The 19,391-nt window shown below is 33.6% G+C and overlaps 1 protein-coding gene across 1 annotated transcript; it reads left to right on the top strand.

Moving 5' to 3' along the window:
* Nucleotides 1-7,648: 7,648 nt before the first annotated feature.
* LOC145822055 (uncharacterized) lies at nt 7,649-17,508 on the top strand. Its single transcript, XM_082918637.1, has 4 exons — nt 7,649-8,310; nt 8,400-8,499; nt 8,576-8,869; nt 17,476-17,508. Exons 1-4 carry the CDS (start codon nt 8,018-8,020, stop codon nt 17,506-17,508), a joined length of 720 nt encoding a protein of 239 aa, XP_082774763.1. The 5' UTR covers nt 7,649-8,017.
* The last annotated feature ends 1,883 nt before the right edge of the window (nt 17,509-19,391 follow it).

The raw sequence follows: 19,391 nt of genomic DNA, 5'->3' as shown, positions 1-19,391 counted from the left end.
ACCAGAGTCCAAAACACTGCTTCCTCTTCCGCTGTAGATATGTGAGATAATCCACGCATTGCAAAATGTGAGAGAGAGAGAGAGAGAGAGAGAGAGAGAGAGAGAGAGAGAGAGAGAGAGAGACTCCGCATCACCTTCGTCCTTCAGCACACCCCTTCGTGAGATAACGAGGCAATAGGTTCTATGAGCGATTAGGACTGCCTTTGTTTAGTTTTGAGACTGAATTTTGGAAGGAAATTTTGTGAACATAGTTTTGAAAATTTAAAGAAAAAAAAACTTTGATTATGAGTTTTTTAATTAATTTTGAATTATATATTTTGAAAATAGTTTTTAGAAATTAGAAATTTTAAAATTTATTTGGTTATGAATTTTCAAAATTAGTTTTTGAGTTTTTTTGGACTGTGTTGTCTTATAGTTAAAATGTTTTTATAATATTATAGTCAAATTTGTTTACTTCTTTCATATACCTAATCTAAATTTATATTTTGGATATATCTAATCTAATCTAAATTTATATTTTAGATATATCTAATCTAATCTAATCTATAAGATAAAGTTTCACTCCATATTTTATTTTTATTTTTCATGAACGTTTTAAAATTTTAATATTTCTTTTCTCATTTTACATCCACTCAATTTACATACATTTAAAATGTTTCATATTTAAATGTAACTTTTAATAAAATTACTAAATAATGAGAAATATACTAAAACAAAAAATTAAAAAATGGCCCAATTTAAAAATTAATGCAATTTTAATATTTTATCTATTTTGTTTACTGTTTAAGTCTATCTCAATCATATACATCTAAAATATAAAAAATGATTCAGCCAATACTTGAAAACAAAACAAAATTAATTTTGTGAAAATCCTAAACCAAATAGGTTTTAGGTTTTAGAATGAGTTTTCAAAACCAAATAGGCTTCGGGTTTTAGAATGAGATTTCAAAAAACCCTAAACCAAATAGGTTTTGGGTTTTGGATTTTGAAAATTTGATTCGAAAATTTAACCAAACGCACCCTCATTTTGTGAAAAAAGTTTTGAAAATTCAAAAATTGTTTTGTTATGAGTTTTAAAAACTAATTTCTGAGTTGTATAGTTTGAAAATAGTTTTTAGAAATTTGAAAATTTAAAACTTGTTTGATTATTAGTTTTCAAAACTAATTTTTGAGTCTTTTTGGGTCTTGTGTTTTTTTTATCTTGTAGTCAATTTTTTTTTTGGCAATATTGTAATGAAATTTGTTTACTTTTTTTTTATATACCTAATCTAAATATACTTTTTAGATGTGTCTAATCTATTTCATTTTATGTTTTATATTTTTTTATTTTTTATGAAAGTTTTGAAAATTTTAGCACTTTGTTTCTGGTTTATATCTACTCAATTTACATACATTTAAAACGTTTCACATTTATGAATTTGTTTTATAAAATCTATCTATCTATATATATTATATGAGTAAAAGGGGTTTTAGTGAGGAGCATTGTAAGAGTTTTAATATCTTATACTAATTTTCTTAATTTTAAACAACTAAAAAAAAATCTCCGTTGGCTACCTTCCATTTAACCATATAAAAATAAAACTCTAATTAGTCTGTGATTTATTTAATAATCCTACATTAGGAAAAGAAGGAAAAAGTGAGTTGTTTCACTTATATAAAATGAATCTTATACTCATATTTAATATTGTAGTATTGTGCATGTTTCAATTCAATATAGTTTAAATTTTAAAATAAAATTTAAAAGTCTTAATTAATTAATTTTTGTATAAGTTGATTGGTTTTTTGACCTAGCCGATTAGGCTCAATCATTTTTGGTTTGATTGATTCATTGGCTTAACTGCAATTTTAACAGTTTTATCAAAATATATTAGTTAGATTTGTTTAATTCAAAATAAACTAAAGATTGATTTGATTAATGATTAAACAACTATGATTGCTTGATTAGAAATAAACTTCCCATCCAAACAATTGTTAAATTTTATTTTATAATCTCACATCGCGAAAAGGATGAAAAAGTGAGTTGTTTCACTTATGTAAAGTAAACCTTATGCTCCCATTAATATAAGCGAGTTATTTCACTTATATAAAGTGAATCTTATGCTCCCATTTAATATTGTACTGTTATGCATGCTTTAATTCGAGATAATTTAAATTTTAAAATTAAAATAACACTTAAAAGTTTTAATTAAGTAGTTTTTATATAAGTTGGCTGGTCTTTTGACCTATCGATTAGGCTAAACCGTTTTCGGTTTGACTGATTCAATGGTTCAACCATAATTTCTCATGTTGATTTTCTTAATTTTAAATAATTAAAAAAATCTTTACTGGCTAACTTCCATTTAACCATATAAAAATAAAACTCTAGTTAGTTTATAATTTATTTTGTAATCCCACATCAGGAGAAGAAGAAAAAAGTGAGTTATTTCACTTATATAAAGTAAATCTTATACTCCCATTTAATATTATAGTATTGAGCATAGTTCAGTTCAAGACAGTTTAAATTTTAAAACAAAAACTCTTATTAGTCTATGATTTATTTTATAATCCCACATACATTTAATATTGTAGTGTTGTGCATGTTGTAGTTCAAGACAATTTAAATTTTAAAATAAAACTTGAAAGTTTTAATTAACTAACTTTTGTGTAAGTTGGTTAGTCTTTTGACCTAACTGATTAGGCTGAATCATTTTTTATTTGACTTATAACGCCCATAATTAATTAAATTAATACATTACTCGTAACATGATTAATCCGAAAGTCTTACCATACCAAACGATAACATTAATCACATTAATCCCAAAGGCCCTCTTTTCCATTGAACTACATATCAAATATTACAAATTTTTAGATTCTTGTCTTAGTTACAACAACATTAACATAGTTCAAGAAACTAAACACTACAAGAAAAGGGGGTAAAAAACACGGAAGCATTAGCGACGGCGGTTTTCCCGTCTCAAAAAATGGTTTTTTGCGACGGCAGCATAAACCGTCGCAAATGAAGGCTTTAGCGACGGCGTTATCCCTGTCGGTAATAAAAAATGCGCGGATAGGGAGTAAATGCATCAGTATTAGCGACAGATGTTTTTACCGTCACAAAAAAGAAATGTTTTGAGACGGCGTACGTTTGCTGTCGCAAATAGTTTACTTATTGCGACGGCAATTTTCCGTCGCAAAAAAGTCTAATTTAAACGGCGCCGTTTTATGAATAAAATACTTGCCATTTGCGACGGTGTAAAACCTACCGTCGCAAAAAGTGAAATTTTTTTTGCCCCCTTCCCTATGCATCTTGCCGCTCGATCAAAAACGTAATCCAAATCCCTAAAAGTTTGAAACCAATTTCTTTGCCCCAAATCCCTACGAAGCCGAACGGCGAACGGCGAACGGTGGTGCGGTGGTGCGGTGCTGCTACGGCGAGGATGACAGGTATGCTCTCTCTCTCTCTCTCTCTCTCTCTCTGTATATATATATACAGATCTGTATCGTATATATGTATATATATATTGATAATATATACATTATTAAATCTGTATATATATAAATCTGTATCAATATATATATATATGTTGATAAATCTGTATCATATATATATATATATATATTGATAATATATACATTATTAAATCTGTATATATATATATATATATAAATCTGTATCAATATATATATGTTGATAAATCTGTATCATCTATATATATATATTGATAATATATACATTATTAAATCTGTATATATATATATATATATATAAATCTGTATCAATATATATAAATCTGTATCATCTATATATATATTGATAAATCTGTATCATCTATATATATATATTGATATATATATAAAAATATGTAAATTATATATAAATATATATATATACATTATAATTCTAATTACATTGATATTATAAAATCTGTATATTTAAATAAATAATAATAACATTTATGGAAATCTGTTTTCATTATTATATATAAATATATATATACATTATAAAACTAAAATCTGTTTTCATTGTTTTCCAATCATTTTATTTTTTTGAAAATAAATAATAACACTTAATTTGTATATTTAAATAAATAATAATAACATTTATGGAAACACTCATTATTTCCAATCATTTTATTTTTTTGAAAAATAATATACTTTTAAAAATTCACAACCTGTTTTTATATATTTAAAAAAAAAAAATTGTTAACGGGTCTCTTATTTGTGGCCACTTGCTAAAAATGTTGGAAATGAAAATATACATGACTTATAGAAGTGAATGATGTATAATCATTTTTAGCCTGATTAATCAATTGTTTTAGTAGGGGTGTTTACATACTAGTTTAATTTGTTTATGAGATGATCCAAGTACTAAACCTATCCTTAGAGAAATTTTGGAATCATAAATTCTGAAATTTTAGAAATCGAACCAAAACCAAACTGCAAAATTTGTTCAAATCCAGTTTAGTTCCACGATTGAAGAGTTTCAAAAAACTTCATTGGTATACTTCAAATTTCATAATATAACCCAACAAATTTCTCATATTATGTACACTACTTAATCACTAAAGTAATGCAATTCTCAATAATATAAGAAGTGTCCAATAAAAAATAATATGAAAAATTAGGAAAAAAAAAAAACTCAAAGTTTAAGTCTTATAATAAAATAAATCATGAGTTTAATTTTGCTGATACTGTTATTGATGTACCTATCATTTGTTCTGTTTTTCTTCCAGGCAACTGTATCGAAAAGTAGTCTTTTTGATCATTTGATAAACTTTTGGGAATTTAGGCCGGGACTTGATCCAGGAACTTGAAGCCTTTATTTTTTGGTGGATTTTAAGTTCCAGTCACCACTCTATCGACAAGTAATGGTTCTGTGCTTAATTTGGTTCTACTGTACATCTATCTAGTTTGTGAACTTCATAACCATAGCTAATGCAGTTTTGCTATCATTTCATTATATGTAGTTTTTGCATTTTCTTTCAAGGAGAGCATATCTTACAATGTTCCCAACATGTAGCGTGCAAGGCATTTAAGTATTTACGTTACCTGGTTGATCTTTGCTGGTGTGTTTGTGGAAGTAATTTGTAGTATGGAAAGTAATTGGGCCTCCATATATATAGATAGAAAAGAAACTTGGACTGGGCTTTCTTATTCTACTTTGTTACATAAGATTATGTATGTGATGTTCAAAATTATAATATACAGAATAATGATCCTTTTTTATTAAATAATTTTTGAGACAATATACTTGATTAGTGTGTTTTTGTATAACTCATCTATCAAGTTCATAAATAATGCCGCATAGTATTATGGAATACTAATAATTTGGAGAATTCTACCATACACATCCATTTATCATATGCATCATTAGTTATGTCATTTTTTTTTCTTTAGTTATGATGAATTATCTTCGTTAATTATGATATTGTTTTAGTTAAGACTTATAAGATCTTTGGTTGTGCCTCATGTGGTGTTTGGTTATGATTTATTTATTTTTTAAGTTATGACTCAGAAAGTATGAAATTATATCATTTTTTTCTTCAATTAATTGATCTCACGTGTTGTTGCATAAGTATTTCATTTTTTATGTTCTCCTATTAAATCGGTAAGTAACTAACTAGGATAAGACTACCTACCTATTTGAGAGAAATTGGATGGATAGGTATCATGGTACATGAATACGTAGGTATTATATTTAGAGTTACTTTGATGAGATATTTTTGTGGATGTGTACAGATGATGGATAAGACTTGGATCGATTTTCCAAATATGATGTCGAGCGAATACATTAATGGGATTGATGAATTCCTTGTGTTTGCCTACACCAATAGGGTTGAAGGTTCGATGATCAGTTGTCCGTGTAGGAAGTGTGAGAATCGATACTATTTTGTACAAGAGGGTGTACAGGAGCATCTGATTTTGAATGGTTTTTTTAAAAAATACAAACATTGGATTAATCATGGGGAATCTTACGTATCTCTGCATGGTAATCGAGAGAATGAAACATTAGCTAATTCAGACATTGGGGATGGTATGATTGGAATGATACAAGTGGCTATGGGAAATCCACATGCCAATACAAGTGTTGAGGGTGATGAACCACAGGGCCTTGATCCCCATGCATTTGAACCCCAACTCGGTCCAAATGCAGAGACTGCAAAGTATTTCAAACTGCTTCAAGATGCACAAAGTGAATTGTATCCGGGTTGTCAGAAGTTCACATCTTTGTCATTCATTGTTCGACTTTTACATTTGAAGGTGCTTAATCAGTGGACAGACAAGTCTGTTGACATGTTGCTTGAGTTATTGAATGAGGCGTTCCCGTTGGGTGTGAAACTCCCGGACTCATATTATAAAGCTCAAAAGGTCACAACAGATTTGGGCTTCACGTATGAGACGTGGGATGCATGTCCCAACAGTTGCATTTTGTTTCGAAACGAGGACGCCAATCTTGATAAATGTGTCATATGCAACAGTTGTAGATGGAAATCAAATGGTGATGGTGGTTCAAATGGTCCTAATAAAGGTGACAAACGAATAGCTGCAAAACAGATGAGGTATTTTCCTTTAAAGCCAAGGTTGCAGAGGTTGTTTATGTCATCCAAGACGGCCAAGTTAATGAGATGGCATGCAGAGGAACGAGCTGATAATGGTGTCTTCAGGCATCCTGCTGACTCCCTTGCATGGAAAGATTTTGACCGTCGGAATATTAACTTTAGTAATGATTGCCGAAGTGTAAGGCTTGGCTTAGCATCTGATGGTTTTAACCCATTCAGAACGATGAACATAGTTCATAGCACTTGGCCTGTTGTGCTCGTTCCATACAACTTGCCGCCATGGATGTGCATGAAGCAACCATTTCTAATTTTAGCCGTGCTTATTGACGGCCCAAAAGGACCTGGTGACAAGATTGATTTGTACATGCAACCGTTGATTGAGGAGTTGAAAGAACTATGGAATGAGGGTGTGTCAACATTTGATGCATCAACAAATCAAATGTTTCAAATGCATGCAGCTTTACTGTGGACAATTAGTGATTTTCCTGCATACGCAAACTTGTCAGGATGGAGCACTAAAGGCGAATATGCATGTCCTTGTTGCAATAAGGAAACTACATCGTGTTGGTTGAAGCATAGTAGGAAACAATCATACTTGGGTCATCGCAGATTTTTACCTACTGGCCATAAATTCCGGAAGGATAAAGTATCATTTGATGGTACTCGGGAAGTCCGACTCAAACCCAAATTGTTGTCTGGAACTGAGATGTTGCTACAATTAGAATCTGAGGGTATTTTAACCCAATACAAGAGGGATGACCTTAAGGAGAGGCATAGGAGACAGGTATAGAAGGAGAAAGCTGGACATCGCACCCACAGTTGGAAGAAAAAGAGTATCTTTTATGAATTGCCATATTGGGAGCACAATCTAATAAGACACAACCTCGATGTGATGCATATAGAGAAGAATGTTTGTGACAATGTGTTGTGGACAATATTAGGGGTTGCAGGAAAATCGAAGGATGGCGTTAATGCTCGGCGTGATTTACAAGATATGACTATTAGAAAACCCCCTACATTTGCAGTTAAGAGGGTCGAATAAAACCTATTTACCAGCAGCACAATTCACGATGACCAAGGATGAGAAAGATTTGTTCTTAAAAGTGTTGAAGGAAGTAAGAGTTCCCGACGGGTATTCATCCAATATATCACGTCGTGTGCGCTCACATGATAGAAGTATTGGGGGTCTTAAGAGCCACGATAGTCATATTTTGATGCAACAACTTATTCCATTGGCTATTCGAAGATCGTTACCGAAGAATGTAATTGAACCATTGATTGAATTGAGCAATTTCTTTAGACAATTGTGTTCAAAAGTGAATCGTGCGACGGATTTGCAATATATTCAAGATCGTATCGCTATAACACTTTGTCATCTAGAGAAAATATTTCCTCTGAGTTTTTTTGATATAATGGAGCACTTGCCTATACATCTAGCTGATGAAGCCTTATTGGGTGGAGCGATTCAGTTTCGATGAATGTATCCAATTGAGAGGTATCTTCTTACTTTGAAGCAATACGTGCGTAATAGAGCTCATCCTGAAGGATCAATTGCTAAAGGATATCTTATGGAAGAATGCATGAATTTTTGTGCACAATATCTCAATGATGTGGAAACCAAATCTAGTCGACCCGTGAGGAACTATAGTGGTGCTGATAATTTGGGTCATGCTATTGGTGAAAACACAAGCTTTTATCTTGATAATACTTCTTGGGTACAAGCTCATCGGTACATCTTATTCAATACAAGCGCGGTTCAACCATTCATAAAGTAGGTTAAGTCACTCACTCAATATTTTATTATGTTTTATTGAATTTTCTACAAAATATTTTGTATTGCTAAAATTTCAATCTACACAGCGAACACCTTGAAGTACTTAAGCTCAAAATGCCTCGTGTTGACGATCATCAGCTTCGGCGTGAACATTTTGAAACTTTTCACATTTGGTTCAAGGAACATGTATGTATTTAACTCTATAGATTCTAGTTACTTAAGTCGAACTACATTTTAAATTTTACATTTTCGTGTAAAATAGGTCCAAACTTTGCGAAGGACTATTGATGTCATATTTTCTGAAGAGATTATTCTATTGGCAAATGGTCCTCATAACTTGGCAAGGAGGTTCAACGGGTATATACTGAATGGGTTTCGGTATCGAGTAAAGGCCATGGATGATCGTCGAGCCACACAAAATTGTGGTGTAGCTTTGAAGGCAGATACCATAAGTTATGCTAGTCGAAAAGACAAGAATCCTCGTGTGGGGTCTGTGTACTATTATGGACAATTGAAAGATATTGTTGAGATTCGATATTCCAATGAGAAGAAACATGTGTTGTTTAAGTGTGATTGGATTTACCACATTATGTATTGACTATCATAGGTTCCTGATGCATCGAGTGGCCACCGGGCATTTAGGGAATCTGCAGAAGATGAGAATCCATATACACCACCACCAGAAGATCAGGTATAAAATGTATCTTTGCATTCTAAGCTAAAATGTATCTTTGCATAATTTTGAGTTAACGCCCCAAAATCACCAAACGACGTCGGTTTAGCATGAAACTTGGCACACACGACCGCCTAGGCACGAGAGACTAGTGAGAGAAGACGGGGCTCGAATCAGGTTCCCGGTTTGGGAGTTAGAGCCGGATTTCACTTTAGGCAAACTAGTTCCTTAAGAAACTTGAATTCGAGGAGTTAACGCCCCAAAATCACCAAACAGCGTCGGTTTAGCACGAAACTTGGCACACACGACCGTCTAGGCACGAGAGACTTGTGGGAGAAGACGGGGCTCGAATTGGGTTCCCGGTTTGGGAGTTAGAGCCGGATTTCACTTTAGGCAAACTAGTTCCTTAAGAAACTTGAATTCGAGGAGTTAACGCCCCAAAATCACCAAACGGCGTCGGTTTAGCACGAAACTTGGCACACACGACCGCCTAGGCACGAGAGACTTGTGGGAGAAGACGGGGCTCGAATCGGGTTCCCGGTTTGGGAGTTTGAGCCGGATTTCACTTTAGGCAAACTAGTTCCTTAAGAAACTTGAATTCGAGGAGTTAACGCCCCAAAATCACCAAACAGCGTCGGTTTAGCACGAAACGTGGCACACACGACCGCCTAGGCACAAGAGACTTGTGGGAGAAGACGGGGCTCGAATCGGGTTCCCGGTTTGGGAGTTAGAGCCGGATTTCACTTTAGGCAAACTAGTTCCTTAAGAAACTTGAATTCGAGGAGTTAACGCCCCAAAATCACCAAACGGTGTCGGTTTAGCATGAAACTTGGCACACACGACCGCCTAGGCACGAGAGACTTGTGGGAGAAGACGGGGCTCGAATCGGGTTCCCGGTTTGGGAGTTAGAGCCGGATTTCACTTTAGGCAAACTAGTTCCTTAAGAAACTTGAATTTGAGGAGTTAACGCCCCAAAATCACCAAACGGCGTCGGTTTAGCACGAAACTTGGCACACACGACCGCCTAGGCACGAGAGACTTGTGGGAGAAGACGGGGCTCGAATCGGGTTCCCGGTTTGGGAGTTAGAGCCGGATTTCACTTTAGGCAAACTAGTTCCTTAAGAAACTTGAATTCGAGGAGTTAACGCCCCAAAATCACCAAACGGCGTCGGTTTAGCACGGAACTTGGCACACACGACCGCCTAGGCACGAGAGACTTGTGGGAGAAGACGGGGCTCGAATCGGGTTCCCGGTTTGGGAGTTAGAGCCGGATTTCACTTTAGGCAAACTAGTTCCTTAAGAAACTTGAATTCGAGGAGTTAACGCCCCAAAATCACCAAACGGCGTCGGTTTAGCACGGAACTTGGCACACACGACCGCCTAGGCACGAGAGACTTGTGGGAGAAGACGGGGCTCGAATCGGGTTCCCGGTTTGGGAGTTAGAGCCGGATTTCACTTTAGGCAAACTAGTTCCTTAAGAAACTTGAATTCGAGGAGTTAACGCCCCAAAATCACCAAACGGCGTCGGTTTAGCACGAAACTTGGCACACACGACCGCCTAGGCACGAGAGACTTGTGGGAGAAGACGAGGCTCGAATCGGGTTCCCGGTTTGGGAGTTTGAGCCGAATTTCACTAAACTATCTTTCTAATTATATGGTAGTTAATTTTTTTATATTTTTCTGTAATTAAAATATTACCACCATTATATTGTTATTAATTATTTTTATTTTGTTTTTTTCAGATATTTTCTGAGTAGCAGTTTGCTTCGCGTGGAATGTGGGCGCGTAAAGATTATGACCAACTTCTGTTTTTGTAACTCATGAATGAATCAAGACGAAAACTTTTGGTTTTGATTTTGATTTATGTTATTTAAATTTGTGACCAACATTATGTATGTATTATGTGACCAACGTTAGGAATTTTTATCATTTGCCAACTTTTGTTTATGTATGGATTTATATTATTATGTCATTTTTTGATTTTTTTTAAGCTATTTTTCATTTGCCAACATTAGTTATTTTATTTATGTATTTATATTATTATATCATTTGCCAACATTACAGGTTATTTTTATATTTTAAATAATTGTAAAACAGGGATTTTTTTTTTGTGTAATATTTTTTGAGACGGCAGAACACCCCGTCGCAAAAAAAAAAAAAAAAAAAAGCTGTGCCAGGCTTTTTTGCGACGGCAGCCATACCGTCGCAAAAGGTGTTGAATTTATTTGAGAAACAAGGCTTTAGCGACGGTGAAATTGCCGTCGCCAATAGTCATAAACGCCACATTTTTTGCGGCGGCATTTTTTGCGACGGAATTTTGCCGTCGGCAAAATCTCATTAGCGACGGAAAGCTTGTGCCGTCGCAAAAAGCCCAGATCTTCATCCACTATCGGCGACAGATATTTGCCGTCGCAAAAAACAAATATTCCCGTCGCAAAAACAATGGCGACGGCAAGTGCTGTCGCTAAAGGTCTTTTGCAACCCCCCTGTTGCGACCCCACTTGCCGTCGCAAAAAAAAATTTTACCGTCGCAAATAGCTTTTGAGACGGCATTTGGATTATTTGCGACGGCGTTTTGCCGTCGCAAAAAACAATTTTTTTTGTAGTGAAAGGATAAAAATAATAATGCCTTAATGGCATACAAACACCAAGGCAAGACCTTGTTACAACAAAATAGACGCGCGGTTCCAAAACACGTAAGCTCGGAGTTGCCACATAACACGTCCATGAACCTTCGTGCCCCAACAAAACAAAAGAGTCCACTTCTTTCTCATAGGGGCGGTTGCACATCACCGATTCCTGAAATTGTTAGATAGGAATGAGTTAGATGCCCAGTAGAAATACTTTTAACAAAGTACCTAATTATTTGAAAATCCATATGGCATTATCACAACTAAAACATTTTCTTATTCAAGTCATGTTAAAGGTTTAAGCAACGAAACTTAGATATTATAATTTTCATGAAAAAAAATCACATTTCAACACCAGGGGGTAAATATGCCATGAAACCCTTAGGGAGAGTCCCAATACATACATATACATAGGTTTATATCCAAATTTCCCTACATTTGCCGGCTATTAATACACTAGGGAATGGGCATCCAAAATCATCTGTTTTTCCACTTTTACAAACTATAATACGGCGGGACTAGTAGATACCCCAAAACACTTTCCCACATTTGTTCGGCAATAAGCTCAAGACGGGGCATTGGACAGCTAAACTTTTCCCTGCGCAGGTACCAACAACACACAACTCTTTCCAAAAACCGACTCCCTACCCAGACTCACATGTTATTTACCACCCATTTAAACGACATTTCCAAGATTTCCAAATATTTATACATTATTTAGGCAAAGGGTAATGTACACCACTCAAGTAATTTAATGGAGTAATGAGTAACAATATTCATAAGAGTCGTGCTAAGGAGCTCGAAAGCCCCCCCGAATCCCCCGAATTTGAAAAAGGAAGAAGAAGAAGAGAAGAAAGAAGAAGAAGAAGAAGGACTGGATTGGAGGGGCCAACATCAACCGGGCTGGGCAGGGGCTGGAGGCAGAGGTGCAGGCGGGGCGGAGACGATCGGCCGACGAGCTACGGCGAGCTGAGAGCTGCGACGATCGGCCGCCGATCTGACTGGACTGGAGTGCTGCGATGATCGGCCTCTCTTCTCTCCCTCTCCGTCTCCCTCTCCCTCTTTCTTTTTCTCTCCCTCTCCCTCTCCCTCTGTCTCAGACCTGCACCTGTATGAAGAAGAAGAAGAAGAAGAAGAAAAAAAAAAAAGAATGCCCAAAACGACATTGTTTTGGGCATTTGGGGGATTGGGGGGACAAAATTTGGGGAAAAAATCATTTTCCTATTCATAATTCAAGAAAAAAAAAAATCTCAAGAGGTTCCAATTTCACAAGTCTCAATCAATACATATTCAAAATGTCATAATTTATTCATCAATTTTAAAGAATTAAAAATCAATTTCATATTTTCCCCAAATTTAACAACTAAAGTTTTCATAAATTTAGGGCTTTTACCCCTAAATCATGTTAAATGCTATTTGCCAACTAAAATCTTCATAATCCATAGCCATTAATTGAAATCTTAAGAAGATGTAGGGAAAATTTCATTTTTGAAACAAAATTCAATTTTGTAAACTCAAACATTAAATTGTAGCATCAATGTCATAATAGCACCGCATAAACATCCTCAAAATAAAGAGATACAAGATTCAAAGTAATCCTACCTCAAAGATAAAAGTAGAGAAGCTAGATCAAGAAGATTCCTTTGAAAAATTCAAAATCCAATCGGTCAAAATGTTGATCTTCACTTGTTCTTTATCTTTAATGCAAGATCTATGTTGGATTCTTGGTGAAAAATAAACAAAATCAAGGTTTAGAGATCTAGGATTTCGGGTATGGAGGAGAGGGAGAGAAGAGAAGAAGAAAGAAGGAAAAGTTTGAGCCAAAAAGTGACTTTAAAGTGCCTGACTTCAAACAAACCGCTCGAGCGGTCAAAGCTTGGCTCAAGTGGTGAAGTTAAGCTCCCAGAATCTCAAAATCCCGCGCAGACCGCCTGAGCGGTCAAAAGTTCGCTCAAGTGGACTTATTTCCAATACAAGTACTCAAATTTCAAATGGACATAACTCCCTCGTCCGGACTCTATTTTAGGTCGTTCTTGTATCCAAATCGAAGCCTCGGAAACGAGATTTCCAATGGTTCTAGCTTCATATCTACATTCAAAGTATGAAAAGAGAAAAAGGTAAAAGAGTGAAGACTGCTTATAGGACCATTATCCGAATCAATGTTTTTGGTTTAATCTTACTTTACCATTATGATACCACTCCAATCAATACCCTAAAAATAATAAAAGAGGCTCCAGGTACAATAATAAGAGTGTCACGAGCAATCCCACTAGTCCAAAGAATATGAAGTGTTACATGACTGATTCGTTGGTTTAACCACGATTTTTGCAGTTTTATCAAAATATATTGATTAGATTTATTTGATTCGAAATAAACTAAAGATTGATCTGATTAAAGATTGAACGACTAAGATCGCTTGATTAAAAATAAACTTCTCGCCTAAACAATTGTTAACTTTTATTTTATAATCTCACATTGGGAAAAGAACGAAAGGGTGAGTTGTTTCACTTATATAAAAGTAAACCTTATGCTCCCATTTAATATTGTAGTATTGTGCATGCTTTAATTCAAGATAGTTTAAATTTTAAAATTAAAATAACATTTAAAAGTTTTCATTGTTTAATTTTTATATAAATTGGTTGGTCTTTTGACCTAGCCGATTAGGCTGAATTATTTTCGGTTTGACTGATTCGCTGATTTAACTGTGATCTTAGTGGTTTTATCAAAATATATTGGTTAGATTTGTTTGATTTAGAAAAAAAACTAAAGATTGACCTTATTAAAGATTAAATGACTGATATTATATGATTCGAAATAAACTTCCTGTCCAAATAATTGTTAATTTTTATTTCACACAATTTCACATTAGGAAAAAGAAGGAAAAAGTGAGTTGTTTCACTTATATAAAGTAAATATATGCTCGCATTTAATATTGTAGTGTTGTGCATATTTCAATTGAAGACAGTTTAAATTTTAAAATAAAATAAAATTTAAAAGTTTTATTTATTTAATTTTTATGTAAGTTGGTTGGTCTTTTGACCGATTTTAATGATTTTATCAAAATATAGTTATTGTTTTATTTCTAAAAAGTATGTTTAGTTTTATGACAAACTTTAACATAGAATAAACTAAAATTAAAAAAATTTATAAAACGAAATTTATTTTTATTTTATCATAAGTATAATTTTTTTTTAATTTATTCTATTTTTCTCATCTTTACCAATTAAACTATGCCATTTATTTCTTATTGAGAATTTAGAATATACAATTAATGACATAACAATTGTAATATATATATATATATATTCCAATAAAATGTTTAAAATTTAATTCATTCTAAATTATTATTTTTTTAACATTTAAAATAAATTTAACACTATTATTTAATTATTTATTTAGTCTGTGTATCGCACGGTTCATATGTTAGTTATTGAATAATAAGAAATATACAACCAAAAAAAAAAATTACTCACAAGAAAGGGAAAAGCGGGACAATGGAAAAGATGAAAGATGAGAAGGGAGGAGAGAGAAAGAGAGGGTTGCTCATCGAGAGTGTGAGGGAGAGAGAGAGTTGAGAGTAGTGGGCTTGGGCAGTACCGACAGTAACTCAAAAGAATTTTGTGAAAACTTGAAAACAAAACAGGTTTTGGATTTTGGGTTGTTTGAAATGGGGTTTTGAAATGAATTTTATGAAAATTCTAAACAAAACATGTTTTGAGTTTTGGGCCTTGAAAAATTGAATGCAAAACTCAACCAAATGCACTCAAAGAAAAGTGGCTATCTTGTGAAGGAACTAGGAAGTAACTTACGCAAATTATATGATGTTTTTAATTTTCGTGGTGGGAGCTACCCTAGTCTTGGAAAAAAAATGTTGAATATAACCGTGATAAAAATAATATAGTATTACTATTGAATAATAATAATTATTATTTTTATTATATATTTATACAATAAGGTAGGAGGGTTTTTGAATTTTGTCTAATGTGGCAAATTTGTCATATGTGTCATTTGCTATTAATGGCTGAGAAATATGGTGGAAGATTCAACGGTTTATATTTGCTTCACCTAGACAAATTCCCGCCCACTAGTACTCCTCTCACTATCCCACCCCTAATCTCTCTCACCTCTAGCACCAGACCTCCTCTCTTTAGTTTCTTTCTTCCTCTAAGATGTACTTTTCCTCCCTCTTAAGCTCTCTTCTACTGCAGCTCACCTACGTCTTTCCCAACTCTAACCGTTACAAGCCTTCTCCTCCATTTCAACACCGCACCACCTATCTTCGATCGCCATAAGGGCTTTGTTCTCACTCTTCAAGTTAGATTTTGAAGAAGGTTAGTTTAGACAACAATGATGACATAGACCTTTTTTTTTTCTCTTTTTTTTATTCAGAAAATGGAAGAAAGAATGGAGACAAAAGTGTGAAAGCAGAGGCAAATGTGCAACAGAGGAAAACACAGAGTGAGGCATGACTGTGAAGAGCATTTGGAGAGGAATTTGAATGTACTGCCCTTTTTACTTACTAGAAAGAAGATAAGTAAATCTTTTTTGTAAATTAGTGTCAAGCATGAGATCTTTCAAATTATTTTAGGTACCAAAAATGGTTAAGATCTATCTCGCTAAAGTCACATATATCTTGTGCAGCTCGGTTGCCATTGTTCACTCCAGTAGCTCGGTTCACTCCGATCGTCAAGTATCAAAAGGTTTCATCATTTTACCTTATTTTGATTTTTTATTTAGGTATTTGTTTGGGTTTGTATTCAAGAAACTGATGGGTTTGGATTTGTGTTTGTGTTTCTAAGATTTGTTTTTCTAAACCTTAAATTGATACGTGTTTCTAAGAATTTTTGTTTGCGTTCTATTTCTAACCTTAAATGGATTTGTGTTTCTGGGTTTTTCATTTTTTTTCTTGGTTTCTGTGTTTGTGTTCTATTTTGTTTTGGTTCTAGGTTTGTGTTTCTAAGATTTTTATATGTAGCTTTCAACTAATCCTTCTGTTATTTTTCTTTGTTTCTATAACTTCAGTTCCTGGTTTTCTCCTTGTGATATCACTGTTTGTAGAGTTTTTTTAGTTGTTCATATCTTTTTATTGCCCTTAACATTAGATTCATAAGTCAGTAGAGTTTTGTTAGTTTTAGTTATAGATTTATTTATTTTTGTTGTTGTTGTTGAAATCTATATAAAATTAAGATGAATCTTCCTTTCAAATTCTGCAAACCCTTCAGCTCCTTGATTTGTGTTGGACACACCCACCTTTTATTGTTATATATATATATATTGTTGTTGCAGGGAATTAGTTTTAAGTATGAAAGATCTTTTCTCCTAAAATCAATGCACAATTTTTTTGTTGAGTTAGAGTGTTGCAGAGAAATTATCAATTCATGTATGGCTAATGTTTTTTATTGTTAATGCTTTGTACATGTGACGAAGGCATCGAAATTTGGTGAGGAGAATAGTTCTAAAGGCTCCATCAAATAGAGATTATCAAGATTCCATCCTCCTTTTTTTTGCTTCTATTTTTTAGTTTTTGTACATTCATGTTGTAAGTTGATGATTTGATCTTTCAATCGATTTCCATAGTTCAAAGACCAACTTCTTCATGTCACTTGGAATAAATTACAAATTATTTCTTGTTATTTTAATTAAATTTATTGTTATTCATTCCATTCTAAGGATTTGGGTATAATTTTGAAATAATTGACGTTCAAAACAATTGGTTTTACCACTACATAATTTCTGCTACTACAATGTTCACCAAATGCTTGATAAATTGTTTGATCAAAAAACCATTTTCATATGTTCGCTAAATGCTTGATAAATTGTTTCTCTATTTGATTTGTTTATGTGTTTATTAATTAACAGGGAATGGAAGGTGAAGGGAGATTAATCAAATGATCAAACTTTTGGTTGAGGAAAAAGTTCCCTTTTGCTAAACTTTTGATTGAGGTGAGGAAAAATTTCCCTTTGCTTGACTGGGTTGAGTTTATGAATTTATCTATTTTTTGGATGATGTTCTCTTTGCTAATTATTTTTATTATTATTCATTGTTTTTGGGAAAGACCAAAAATTTTGCAATTTTTTTGTTTTTTGTTTGCATTACTTCTAAATAGTTTGAATGCTCTCAATTGGATCTTAGTTGTGAGTTTATGAAACCTTTCTTTTGAGATTGCGGTTTGAAGATTTTTGAAATGGACGCTTCCTGCATTGTGGTGCCAAAGATATCCATAAAGGTTATCAAAAAAAGAGCCTTTTTCTTGGTTAGTAAATCTCTCTTTTCCTTCTATATGAATGTGTCTCTATTAAACATTTTTTTTGATATATAGTAGTTTCCTGGGTGGAGGCCACATGTGTCTGGGTGCATAAAATATTTGCTACATAGATTAAAAAACAGATAGGGTGTGTGGGTGTGGGATGAGGGGGAGTGGAGATCGAGGGAGGCAAAAAGTGCATGTAAATGAATAAAATGGTGTGAGATAAATTGCTTCTTGAAAAGTTATCTACCTAAGTGTTGAATTCCATGTCTCTAAAAGACCTGACATGCTCAATGTTAGAAATTAAATATATTTTTTGAATCATTAGTGCTTGATGACGAGGATAGGTTGTAACACCCCGAAATAATTACCATAATCCATCCACAATGTTAATAAACGACAACAATAATAAAGTAATTATCTTTAATTAAATCTAATTGAGATTACAAAAAGGAAAACATACGCGGTATACATTTATAATGCCTAGCCCTGAATCTATAGCATATATTTCAAATAAAAGAAAAGAATGGAAGTTAAACAGATAAGAAATGCCCTAAAGGCTTACAACTTTCCAAGATAGTTCTTGGTTACAACAAAAGTGGACTTTAGGTCCAATACATTTAAAGCCCTTGGCTATACAAAAATGATTACAACAAAAAGAAGCTCTTGCTTCAAATCCTCCCAAGCTATTGCCTTGGCGGAGACATATCATCAGCACTTGAAATGTTTTTCCCACATAGGGTAAGCCAAAACCCAATAGAAATAATCCAACATAGTATATAAATCTTAAGCAAGCTATAAGGTGAATGCATATGCAATGCTCTTGCCAAAATATTTTTATTTCTCTTTCCAAAACCATGCAATGCCAATTTAATATCATGGTTCATAGATCATTTCTTTTACAATAGAGAATAGGGCAGTGAATCATACTTTGAAAATTTCAAAATAATACAACATTTCCCGAAAATTTCGTCCAGAGAAAATTGTAAACAGGGACCCATGTCAACGCAAGCTATACAAGCACTACTATTGCCATTTCACCAAAATTTCATCTGCGAGATCGGCACCCATGTATACGCACGGTTTTCGGGACTTTCACCCTAGACACTCAGGCCAACTTAATTCAACATTTTAATTCATGCTTCCCAGATTCACCATTTTTCTCAAAATGATAAACATTTTCAATACATAAGTGTGAAATAATGCTCGATGCAAATGAATAAGAAAATAGTTTCAATTCTCCTAATTCACATGTAATTTCTACAACAATCATGGCTATCCTCCACCGATAGCCCAAAACAGATAGTTCTAAACAGATAGTTTATATTCCATAAAGATAGACTTTCCAAATCTCACGAGGTGAGTGGTCATACATATCCAACTTTACCATCCTCATTAATACCAATTCAATTTCATAATTTTAACATCAATTTCATTATTTCTATAAAACCAACACTTGAGATAATTAGGGCTAATTCCTTACTTCTTTCAAAATGAACCATTTCCACCCAACTCAACATTATTTCC

Source organism: Camellia sinensis, chromosome 3 (assembly GCF_055761805.1).
Source record: "Camellia sinensis isolate YWXY chromosome 3, ASM5576180v1, whole genome shotgun sequence".
NCBI classification, from domain to species: domain Eukaryota; kingdom Viridiplantae; phylum Streptophyta; class Magnoliopsida; order Ericales; family Theaceae; genus Camellia; species Camellia sinensis.
The sequence above is the reverse complement of the archived record's forward strand: the minus strand, read 5'-3'. Positions and strand labels throughout refer to the sequence as shown.